Consider the following 13527-nt stretch of genomic DNA (forward strand, 5'->3'; position numbering starts at 1 on the left):
GTAGGACACTTTCTTTTTGGTTGCTATGAATCGATTTTGAGGAAAACTATATCTGTATTAATCAAAAGTAAATTGAACAGAAATGGGGAAAACTAAATGTTTTTTTTACTTAAGCTGCCCTCTCAAAGATTTACCATTTTTACAACTTTTTAATTATTTGTCTTTGAAAGAGAAATGTTTTGCGTAAATATCTGCAAACCAGATTGCCGACAAAAAATCAGATCGTAGATTTTCATATTTCCGTTCGAAAATTAATGTTTCATGGCTTAAACCGTTACGAACGGTTTAAGAAAAGTACATTAAACATCATTTTTTGGACTTAAGTGTTAAATTTGCGATCTATTTTTTTTTTAGTCTTATATAACTGGTTTCCATGGATTTTTGCAAAAATTGGCTCGTTTCAAGACAAAAAATAAAAAAAGTTGTCAAAACGTTCAATCTGTGAGAGTGCAGCTTTACAGGTCACTGAGCAGTTACGATGATATGTTAAGGCTTAAGTAGCTTGTTTTGGTAACCCAAACTGAATTCTTGAACTTTATTTTAATGAATGAAAAATGGTTATTGAAATTATCATACAAATAGTTCCTTATTTAAAGTCGAAAAAAATCTGAGTATAGGAACGTCCTCGGTGTCGTCCTCGGCGTCGGTTTCGTCCTGGGCGTCGGTTTCGTCCTGGGCGTCGGTGTCGTCCTCGGCGTCGGTTTCGTCCTGGGCGTCGGTTTCGTCCTGGGCGTCGTTGTCGTCCTCGGCGTCGGTTTCGTCCTCGGCGTCGGTTTCGTCCTAGGCATCGGTGTCGTCCTCGGGCGTCGGTTTCGTCCTCGGCGTCGTTGTCGTCCTCGGCGTCGGTGTCGTCCTCGGCGTCGGTTTCGTCCTCGGCGTCGTTGTCGTCCTCGGCGTCTTTGTCGTCCTCGGCGTCGGTGTCGTCCTCGGCGTCGGTTTCGTCCTCGGCGTCGTTGTCGGCGTCGTTGTCGTCATCGGCGTCGGTTTTGTCCTCGGCGTCGGTGTCGTCCTCGGTGTAGTAGTTGGCATGCGAACATATTAACTTTGCATGATCATAACTCTAAAAACAATTCTAAAATCAATTCAAATGTATCTTAGTACACATGTTGCCAGCTACTGAATGAACAAAACAATCAACAGAAGTGTTTGTTGTTTTTATAAATAAGGTAAATAAATTTTCATGGGATTGATCTTACATCCTTGGATGTATTTAATATTGTTCAACTAAACAACATGTGGGATGAATGTGATGATAACAATGACGCGAATGAATAAGCATTCCCAGCATTACAATTCTATAAAAGAACCCTCGGTCAATCCCTGGTTGAAAGAACTGATACAAGATATCGACGAAGTATGACTTTTACCAGCGGGATAAATTCCGACCCCAGGGTCAATGCTGCCCGGGGGTCAAACCCGGTACTTAGGTACTAAAATAAATTCCAGACCATGTGATAATCATGATATATGGAGAATGGTCGCCAGGAACGGCTCTGCAGACAGAATATCATCTTATAATTAGACCCTTGTCGTCATTTGTAAAGAAACATATTCATCACACACTGGTTTGAAAATACTCCCACAAGAATGCATCCGCGTGTATGCCCGGTATTAATGAAAACAATGTATGATACGGCCTAAAAAATATGTTTGGTTAGGGTTACATCCTTTTAAAAAAAAGCTAGGGTAGGAAGGCTTCTTTTTTTATTAGCCTTTATATAAGAATGTCATGGATAATGGTGTGAAAGTTATCTTCTGTATATGCATTTAAGGTTTTCAACTACAAAGTGAAAAGCAACTTAAAAAATTTTTTTTGGTTTTTTAGTTTTTCATTTTTTTTTCAAACTCACAATAAAAATGGTAGGGTCGGCGCCTATTCCGTAGGTAGGGTCGGGTAACCCGAACCAAGTGTATTTTTTTAAGCCTAACTTGTCTTGTCTTAATTCGGTTTCGGTTTGATTATGAGTGAAACAACAGGGGATTTGAAACAAATTAAAAGAACACCGAAGAAGAATCTCAGCTGCAGGAACACCAGTCTTCGTATGAATAAGTAAATGTGCTGCTGATATTGGTGCATAAACACTGGCATGACTCCATGTATGCACTATAGGATCTGGCCTTCATATGGTTTTCAAAATGGTTAAGTTAAAATTATTCATTTAAAACGTTTCCCAAACTCAAGTGGGGTCGAAAACCGCGCCCTTTTGAATTAAAGACCGCCACTGTTAGGTCTTTAATTTCAGAGTGATAAAATATGTACTCCTTCCCCATTGAAAGGTCGTTGACATAATATTTTATTTCAGGGGAACATTATGACGTAATTGATTCTTACGTCATAACACTTAAATATTGATGACACTTTCCTGCTCTCTCTTTAATAGACCAGCATCTCCCATCCCGGAAAACCCACGCACTATCTTCAAACCATTATGCCATATCCTCATAAAGTTAAAGCCTAAATTGATGGTTAAAGACGCAACATCCGTGAAGAAATACAGCTTAACGATTTATCGTGTTGTCAGTCGAATACAACTATTGTTGATGGTGAACAAAGTTAAAAAATGCGGTCAGCGTTTTACATCTAACTCATTAAGTTTTGTCAATAGGGTCCGGTCCAGCGTCATTCATTATGCCTCTCCTTGACACAACGAGGACATGCTATTGTCATGACGATGGTGTCATTCGTGAAAACTGGGCCGATCCAGCCCTCGGGCGCTTGTTTTGAATGTGGTCAGTTACCGGTGTTAAAGCTGCACTCTCACAGATTGAACATTTTGACAGCTTTTTTTATTTTTCTTGTTAAAAAACGAGCCAATGTATGCGAAATTCATGGAAACCAGTGATATAAGACTGCTGACAAAAGATCAGATCGCAGATATTCATATTTAAGTTAAAAAATGATGTTTTATGCATTTTTCTTAAACCAATAGTAACGCTTTAAGCCATAAAACATTTAATTTCGAACGGATATATGCAAATCTGCGATCTGATATTTTGTCAGCAGTCTTATATCACTGGTTTGTAGTTATTTACGCAAAAATTGACTCATTCCAAGACAAAGAAGTTGTCAAAACGGTAAATCTGTGGGAGTGCAGCTTTCAAAATAAGGTTTCAGCAATTGCCCAGTTTAACATGGTGTTAACAGCAGACTACATGTGTGACGTTGAGGAAATGAAAGAATATTACCATCATATTATATCTTTAAAAATTAATACAATACACTGAATAAACTGAAACCCATTACAAATGTTGAAGCAGCCGCTATTTCTTGTCATGACAAAACAGTCGAACCTCGTTTGCTCGATCTCGCTTGACTCGAATACCTCGTTGGCACAAACTGAATGAAAAGAACCGATTCCTTCGTACTTTGAACCATAAATTTCTCACAGAATATTTCTGCAACTGCGTGAATACTGTGGTCAGTAGTTTCACATTTGTGAAAAATAAGCCTCGCTTAAAGTAACAGAGCAGTGTGAGCAGTGTTCGAGAAGTGTCTGACAAACGTGATTATAAGTTAGTAACAGAATAATAACATGATGCTGAAATTTGGTACTTATATTATGGCCGAACAGCGCGATACTCTTAAAATGAGTTGAGTTGAGTTAAGTTGAATTGATAAAAAAGAGCATATGTGCATTGTTCATTAATAAAAGGCAGTGGCCTTGAATCCCAAGGTTGATTTCGTGTGTCATTGACCACCAAACGGGTTACGTTGTTTATTTTAGCCTTTCATCGCCGTAGCCCATTGTAGCCTCCGTCACTCAGTGTTGCGGACACCTTAAACTGGCAATTAAGATCACAGGAGGGGGTTTTCGGTCTAAAGGTGTTTGAAGCGCTAGTGTATAATGATAGTATCCCATCTAACTTGTAAACATAGGATACGTCATTGTTGCAAGTATCAGAGGTGTCAAAGCAGAGATTCAGATGATACATTGACCCTGATATGTGGAAACGAACTTCCCGCCTTTTGGCCTTCGGTTTTATTTTAAGAAAAAAAAAATGAAAAATAAAACTTAAACACATGAACAACCTACATTTATTGTGTATATTGTGCAAAGGGGGCTGTAGTTTGCTATTTGTATTTAAAAAAAAATAAAAAAGACCATTTATCCCTTTTCTTCTTTCAACCATAGGTGGCAGTATCCGTCTGTTGCAATGTGGCAGTGTCGATCAGTGACGACCGTATGTGGCAGTTTCGGTCAGTGACAACCGTATGTCGCAGTGTCGGTCAGTGACAACCGTATGTCGCAGTGTCGGTCAGTGACGACCGTATGTGGCAGCATCGTTCAGTGACGACCGTATGTGGCAGTGTCGGTCAGTGACAACCGTATGTGGCAGTGTCGGTCAATGACGACCGTATGTGGCAGCATCGGTCAGTGACGACCGTATGTGGCAGCATCGGTCAGTGACAACCGTATGTGGCAGTGTCAGTCAGTGACAACCGTATATGGCAGTGTCGGTCAGTGACAACCGTATGTGGCAGTGTCCGTCTGTTGCAATGTGGCAGTGTCGATCAGTGACGACCGTATGTGGCAGTGTCGGTCAGTGACAACCGTATGTCGCAGTGTCGGTCAGTGACAACCGTATGTCGCAGTGTCGGTCAGTGACGACCGTATGTGGCAGCATCGGTCAGTGACGATCGTATGTGGCAGTGTCGATCAGTGACGACCGTATGTGGCAGTTTCGGTCAGTGACGACCGTATGTGGCAGCAACGGTCAGTGACAACCGTATGTCGCAGTATCGGTCAGTGACAACCGTATGTCGCAGTGTCGGTCAGTGACGACCGTATGTGGCAGCATCGGTCAGTGACGACCGTATGTGGCAGTGTCGATCAGTGACAACCGTATGTGGCAGTGTCGGTCAATGACGACCGTATGTGGCAGCATCGGTCAGTGACGACCGTATGTGGCAGCATCGGTCAGTGACAACCGTATGTGGCAGTGTCAGTCAGTGACAACCGTATATGGCAGTGTCGGTCAGTGACAACCGTATGTGGCAGTGTCCGTCTGTTGCAATGTGGCAGTGTCGATCATTGACGACCGTATGTGGCAGTGTCGGTCAGTGACAACCGTATGTCGCAGTGTCGGTCAGTGACAACCGTATGTCGCAGTGTCGGTCAGTGACGACCGTATGTGGCAGCATCGGTCAGTGACGATCGTATGTGGCAGTGTCGAACAGTGACGACCGTATGTGGCAGTTTCGGTCAGTGACGACCGTATGTGGCAGTGTCGGTCAGTGACAACCGTATGTGGCAGCATCGGTCAGTGACAACCGGTATTTATGAAATATAACGGAATTAAGTATCGTGGTTGCCGACGATGATACTGTACACTAATTTGCATTAATTATAATGTCCGGTTTTACTAGATCCTGGTAGTTTCGCATACATTGTCCCACCGTATATATTATGACAGAGGGAGCGGGGGAGTATTCACTATCCTTTGTACTTTGCGTGCCAACTGAATCCTTAAAACAAGCGATCACATGACCAGGTCGAGTTGACCAGAGCGCATCACTCAGCGCCCTTTATGACACATAGTAATCAACTGAAATAGCGCATTTGTTTTCTTAATTCGTCGACTTTGACCACTGGTCAGTCGGCCCTTTAATGGCTTTGGCCACTATCCAGACCTTTAGACAAATGATAAAGTCATGAGAGTACTCCGAGATACGCAGACCCTAACAGTTCTAACACGGCTCGAGATGTATTACTCGACACGGAAATAAATGAAACGGAAATAAGAAACGCCATAATGTCCCAAAATAATAATAAATGTGCAGGCATTGATCAGATACCAGCCGAAATCTTTAAAGCGTCAATAGATATAATTCTTCCATTTATGAAATCATTGTATAATCATATATTTCTTAATCATGAATACCCTGCATCGTGGGGTAGGGGTATAATTGCACCCGTTTTCAAAAAAGGAGATGCAAACGAGGCTAAAAACTATAGAGGTATCACCCTTATAAACACAATAGCTAAGATTTACTCGCAAATCCTACTTAACAGGTTAACCAAGTGGTCTGTACAAAATGAAAAACTTACAGAAAATCAATTTGGTTTCCAAAAGGGCAAATCAATCTCAGACTGTATATTTATCTTACATTCGATCATTATGAAGACTCTGAGTGAGAAGGAAAAATTATATTGTGTGTTTATTGATTATCAGCAATTTTTTGACCGAATTGACCACACCTTTCTATGGCAGAAGTTGTTAACTGAAAATGTAAGCGACCACTTTGTTAAAGCCCTTCAAGCAATGTATAACTGTGTCAAATCGTGCGTCAGATACCAATCGTCGTTGTCCCCCTTCTTTGAAACGACCGGACTTGGTGTTAAACAGGGGGATCCCAGTTCGCCTCTTTTGGCAATGTTTTTCATTAATGACCTAATTAACAATATTAACTCAGATTTACCCGGAATAATTACTTTGGAAGATATCAAACTTTTACTTCTATTCTATGCCGACGATATGGTGCTCTTCGCTAAATCTCCTGAAAGTCTTAGAAAAATGTTACACGACGTTGAAACCTACTGCAACGCTTGGGGACTAAAAATAAATGTATCAAAAACTAAAGCTATGATATTCGAAAACGGGAGGGCCACGCATGTGAACTTGTATATCTACAATGAACCTATAGAAGTCGTTAATTCATTTAAATATTTGGGAATAAACCTTTTTAAGAACGGCAATTTCAACAGGTCTCAAAAAATGATTGCAGAGCACGCATCGTTTTCTCTTATTAAGCTATACCAGATATTTAATACCGTTGAATTACCTATTCATCAAAAAGTAAAATTGTTTGATGTTTTAGTAGGCTCTATTCTGAATTTTTGCTCGGAAATATGGGGAATGAATCCCGCAACGGATATAGAAATGATTCATGTGAGGTTTTTGCGTTATATTTTGGGAGCTAAAAAATCGACGAATCTCAGTGCTTTGTACGGTGAATTAGGAAGGGTTCCTCTTTCTATTTACAGAAAAGTTAATTTAATTAAATATTGGAATAAGGTTATTTCACTTAAGGACAACAGTCTCGTTAAACGCACATATAAGCTTCTACGAAGGGACGATTTCGATACTAAGACATACAAAAATAAAAATTGGGCTTCTCAAGTTAAAACTATTTTGAACGAGTACGGCTTCTCCGATATTTGGATAAATGAGTCTATAGATATTTACACACTAGAAGTAATTAAGAGGAGAATAATGGATACGTATTGCCAAAGCTGGTATTCTGAGATAAATAATTCGCCTAGACTAAGAACGTATGCTATTTTTAAGCACACTTTTATACGAGAAAAATATTTAGATGTAATTCATGAATACAAATTCCGACATGCTTTAGCAAGATTTAGAATTTCCTCTCACAGATTGGGTATTGAGATTGGCAGGTATACCAACACGCCATTAAATGACCGAGTATGTACACTATGCAACATGAATCAGATAGAATCAGAATATCATTTTCTACTTGTCTGCCCAAAATATAGAGACCTAAGAGTTAAATTTTTTAAACCATACTACTGTCACTGGCCTAATATTAACAAATTTGAAAATATTATGAATAGTAATCATAGAACAACAATATACAATTTGTCAAAATTTATTTTCTTTGCTACTCAGCGTAGACACTCTTTATTAAATTAAACGTCTTTTTATATTTATGATAATGCCTACAAATGTTTACTGTTAATGTTACTAACATTTATTCAATTGTCGCAGGATGTTACATCTTTCCTGTTTGTTTATATTCTTGAAAATTTTCAATGTACATGTACATGTACTTTTCTCCATTCACTGTTTGTTTTTGCTAAAAACGTTGTATAATGTTTTCATGCAATAAACGTATACACACACTATCTTTGTAATAAATATGTTATCTTTAAACCCGGTGCTTTACTCTAATTATATCTGAGTAATTAGTGGCCCATAGATCAAAAGGTCAGAGGTAATAAGATTTATTGCTGACAATGGCGCCTAGAGCAACCCAACCACGGGTCTTTGTTGCTGGCGTTTATAGCTGAAACAAAGACAGGGCAGATAAAAAGAGTACAGTTTAAATGTTAAAGATGCACTCTTACTCCCAAATAAGATTTACAACGAATAATAATATTGTTTTAATATTTCAAAAAGGATGAATCAATGTCGAAAACAATGGTTCTTATAAAGAATACCGAGTTTAATTGAAAGAAATTAACATAATTAACATAAAACACGGTATTTCTACATTATGAGACTATGGTAGACCATAGTAAATATTTAAGCACTCACCAATAATTTAATATCTTTGCGTTTTCAGCTATGAAATACACGGTTACAATCTTGATATTAGTAGTTAAAGGTTTATTACTCAGAATTTATGTTTGTTATACATTTACAGTGTATGTATTGATTTTTAAGAGTGTCACTTTAATGCAAACGTGGCCATGGAAATGAAATTTACTTTATAAAAATGTAACCCTAAAGACCGTATTCTCCATGCAAGACTCGACTGTTATAATTTCCTGTATGATTTTACTGATCGTAAAGTTTGGATTTTATACATAAATGCATTTTCTTACAACTAGTGTTTCATAATTATTATTAGGAATTTACAAGTTTTTAGTAACTTTTTTACAATCCCTATTATTTGTATTGTTGTTAAAATACCTTGTTTATGTGAATTTGAAATACATACTGTTAAAACTAATAATTATTATGGCGCCATTTCATGCCTGTTGTTAAACTTGTGTTTACCGTTTGTTTGTTTTTTATTTATGTAAAACTATTTTTCTCATACGTATTGAAAATTAATGACAGAACATAAAATTAATGGAGTATCGAGCAATTTAAGTAATGGTCAAATATTTTCGCCCACATTAGCTTAAACGATTCCCTGATGCTCATGAAACAAAGGCCTAATTCCTAGGTGGGCGACAACTTTTGATGACTTTCTTTATTAGGGATGGTCGTGCAAATTGACTGTTCCAGTGTCCCACGGTATTACGACAGACGCACTGCGCATGCGTCAATATTCAGTCCGGACCTGCGTTAACTTCTTCCCATAATCCTTCACGGTCACGACGACCTTCCGCTTTTCTCCAATCTCCATAATAACGGATGGTGATTATTTCTACCCAATTTTCGGTGCAACCTGATACTTGCTATTGAGTCGAAGTCGGTCGCAACCAAACGTGCTAACTTTATTTCATGCGAATTATCGTAAAGTGGCCACTCGTCCGCAAGGCCTTTGTCCCCAAGTCTGAATTCGGACGATAATATAAAATTGATTTCGATTTTGGGTTATTTAAGTGCCTGATTATTCAAAGCGGTGTGCGAAAACGGCCTTCACCTTTTCAAGTACTAGGCGGTCTATTGTCAATTTTAAAAATGATTTTTGGAGAATTAATATGACATGTCATAAAGCAAATGTTTATGGGGTCTGTCGCTTCAAGGATGACCTCGTGTGGTCACTTTCAGGCCAGTTAATAGACATATGAACTCCAATGTGTTGTAGGTCACTTTTTGTAAAATTTTAATTAAAAACTAAGATACGGATCTGAATTTCAGTATGACAAGTGACCTAAGTGCCAAAAGTGTTCAGTGCACAGGGTATGCCTCCGCCAATTGGATAGACGGAAGATTCACAAAGATGCAATCTAAGTCCCAAATTAGTAATACCACAATTAATATGACTAATTGTTTTAATTTACCGAAAAGGATGAATAACTTTCGAAAACCATGGTTCTTATAAAAGATACCGTGTTAAATTAGAAGACAATGAGACGATGACTGGGTAAATCTTTGAGCATTCACCAGTCATTTGATATTTGTGCGTATTTAGCTATTAAAACACGAGTGTCACTTTAAGCATTTAGAAGAGGTCTGACAAACAAAAGTTCAATAAACAATCTACAACAGCCAAATTTCCATGTACTCATTAATTTGTATTATGATCGCGCTTACACATTGATTTGTGAAGAGGTATTTCGCGCTGAACACTAAGAAAGTTAACATTTGAGTATGTACCCGATCTAAACGTGAGAGCCAGAATGTCTTAGTTCATCGCTCTTTATAAAGCTAACATTACGTAATTGACCTGAAATAAAATTTAAATAAAATGACCTTAGGATTACGAATGAATCATTTAAACATCCCGAGTCCAGATCCTGCAGGTGTTACTAGGGTGTTATTATTTACACGAACCGTGTAATTTCCTTTCAACTTAGTCAAATGCCTTCGTGAAATCTAACAAAGAAGATGCACCAGTTGACGATAAAACTCTATTGGGCAGTGACCACAAAACTAGCTGCCAAAATTTACTTTTTTGTACCTAATACTGAAGCAACCATCTGTTAATAGCTTTGACTCTAAACAAATTGACTGCATTTAGCTGGAAAAGGTTTAGAAATAATTGAACTAATTTCGGATTAGAATAGAGTTGTCAAAATGTGTTGTTGGACGTCATTTTCGCAAAAGTAGTCATTAGCTTAGTTATAGACGGTCGTAATTTATTAGACATGGTTCATTCGCTGGAGTTAAAGATCACAGGAAGAACACTGTGACCAATTCTAACTGACCATCTGTCCAGTTATTTTCCGCCATGGCTTAATATCATGTACATGTCGCTTCTGTTGTTTAGACAGGGTTCCATCGATATTTCCTGTTTGTAAAAGGAATAGTTTTAGCCGATGAATGTCCCAAAGATACTGCCATCCATTAATTACAACTGAAATAACTCGACATTGTTGTACATTAAAATAGATTTGAGACGCACCTACTGCACCTAATAGAACGATCATATAACTGGACCACATTCCGAAAATAAAAGCCATATTAGTCAGCTAAGGCCACCAGGTATGTTTGGCCAAAACGACCAACAATTTAGGGAAGGAAAGGAAGCTAAGATTTAAAAAAAAATACAAAAAGGGTTTTATATATACATAGACATAAACTTAAGGTTGAACCTAACGGTATGCATTTAATTGAATTGAATCAAATTGAACCTCATAAGCAAGAAACCTGAAGAATACACACGTGATTTTCCTAGTGTGCGAGAATGTCCGAGAAACTAAACAATGCTTATAAACTAAACTTACATCTGACATGAATATAGTTTAATCAAGAACATTCTGGATGTCAGTAGATATGAGCGCAGTTGGAGAGTTTGACATACTATTGACAAAATCGGAACAACTCGGCCATTTCCGGCAAGCTTCGGGATAGACCTCGTAAATAGGCCCCATGATATTCGAAAAGGTGATGAGGCCGCCGGCGATTAACTCGATTATCATTTCGCAATGTAGATTCGTCATTCGATAAACAATGTTCTGAAATAAAATTTAAAAAGACAATGAATTCGTGTATTTATTTCGCTTATAAGATTCAAATAAATAGAAAAACAGCTTGATACTCTCCTCCCTTAAATAATGAATATTTCCCTTTTCCAGAAGGGCTCCGCCATGATAGCCTTTTCTTAATTTAACGTATTTTTCTGAGGTCATATCTTTTGGATAATGGCCGAGGTGTTCTGATTAACTGTTGACAGTGCGAGATGCTCTATCTCATATCTAGCGCAAACCTCTGCTTTAGCAATTAAAAATATTCCCCATCCCCCACCCTCTGATCCTCGTAACGGCGCTTATTTTACGGTTCAAGAAAGCGTCAAGAATTTTGGAAATGTTTGTATTGCGATTAATTGGCTGCATAGTTAGCAATAGAGCCGGAACTTCAAAGAGTCTTTGACGAATTAACCTTCATTCTCAACAATGATTTTATGAACGTTTACTATTTTAATGATCTTTTAGGCCACACCAAATTCATTATTTAGCACAGCAATATTTAAAGCGACCGATCTTATTTGTCATGCTAACAGTTCTAAAATTGACAAAAACACATTTTAAATTCAACATCAAAGAAGCAAAAACATGTTATCCTGTGTCTCTGACAACCCCTGTAAGTCTGAAACAGTTACAGCGGAACCCCGTTGGCTCGAACTCCCTCATAAAATTCGAGCCAAGCGCGAATGATTTTCTGATCTTAAAGGAAATCTGTCCTTTACGTCCAGGTCGAGGCAACTAGTAATTCGAACCAAGCGAGTTCGAGGCAACGGGTTTCGACTATATATAAAACAGAAACTCTGTTGGGCGTTTGTTCAACATTACACTTAAAAAGGAAAATAAAGTATTCAGGAGTATTATTCCGAATATAACAAACAATGTGTTCTTCGCCCGATCCCGTTCTTGTATTTTTTACATCGCACGCTCGCTCCACTTTCTTTCAAGCCAAAATTCGTTAAAGCGAAGAAAGAAGTTGGTGTGGCCTCAACTTCCTTACTACCCCCTCCTCTAGCTGCACCAATCGGAGAATACAATGGCATAACCAAAATCTGAATACATGAACAAAACATGTTTATTAAACAGAAAAAAAGGTTGCTTGACTTATATTTCCACCCACTCTTTTCATTAAAACTTCATAATAACCTTATATCGCGGACTACATCTTACTTTCTCGTGTAATTTGTCGAATCGGTGTGCATTGCAGGTACGCATCAATACGCGTTGATACTTTGCTTTCTTTATACCCAATCTAATCATACTCGATAAGTTTCAGTGTAATACCATTGCAAGGTCAACAACTTACTTAACCGTTAAATATGCACTCTTACTCCTACATAAGATTTACCACAATTAATACATTCGTATTAATATTCCAAAGGATAAATAAATGTCGAAAACTTTAGTTCTTATGAAGGCCACCGAGTTTAATTTGAAAGAAATGTGCATAAAACACGGTATTTCTACCTTATGAGACTGTAGTAGACCACAGTAAATCTTGGTATCAGTAATTAATATTTACCACAAATGTATTATTTAGTAAGAAGTAAAAGGTTAATCAGTCAAAAATTCTGTTTGTTAAGCATGATTTTGTAAGTATTGATTTTGAATAAGAGTATCACTTTAAATAGGCCATTTCTTGACAGCAGCCAGTGGCCCAAGTTGTGTCCTTGGACGTGACATTTCTAGAGCAAACAAGCGAGCCTTCTGCGTAACCGATGTGATGGTCATTCTTTACGGGTCATCGAAGCAAGTATTATACAATATGGCTGCTGAAAAAATGGAAAGAGCACATTTTCTCTAATTTAACTAATTAAAACGACCATTGAGACGGTATAAAATCACGCCCCTGGGCGCCTGTGGTGCTCGTGTAATTGGGACGTAAAGATAAGGGCTTGAATGAGAAATAGTCTTGCTGAAAGATAGATGACCATGCTGCATTCTGTTTCTCTGGCATATTTTCTGGGTCAGTCAAGTCTCAATCTTGTCAAAATCTAGCGAGTTTCGCGGCACTCCGATCAACAATAATTATTATAACGATTTCATATTGTAAATTTGTACAATAGTCTGTAGATCTAGTGATTCCATGTCCATTGATTTCGAATTCGCAGAATAAACATGTATTGTAATGAAATAAAGCATTTAAATTAAATGTTAAATAAAGTGCTCGAAAAAAATGACCAAAAATTAAGCTATGTCACAT

At 37.9% G+C, this 13527-nt stretch overlaps 1 protein-coding gene across 1 annotated transcript; it reads right to left on the minus strand.

The window, feature by feature from the left end:
- Positions 1 to 586: 586 nt before the first annotated feature.
- LOC128241265 (prostatic spermine-binding protein-like) lies at positions 587 to 9100 on the minus strand. Its single transcript, XM_052958209.1, has 2 exons — positions 9035 to 9100; positions 587 to 1060 (listed from the first exon to the last, which is right to left on the minus strand). Exons 1-2 carry the CDS (start codon positions 9098 to 9100, stop codon positions 587 to 589), a joined length of 540 nt encoding a protein of 179 aa, XP_052814169.1.
- Positions 9101 to 13527: the final 4427 nt, after the last annotated feature.

This window comes from Mya arenaria, chromosome 7 (assembly GCF_026914265.1).
Source record: "Mya arenaria isolate MELC-2E11 chromosome 7, ASM2691426v1".
Taxonomy (NCBI): Eukaryota; Metazoa; Mollusca; class Bivalvia; order Myida; family Myidae; genus Mya; species Mya arenaria.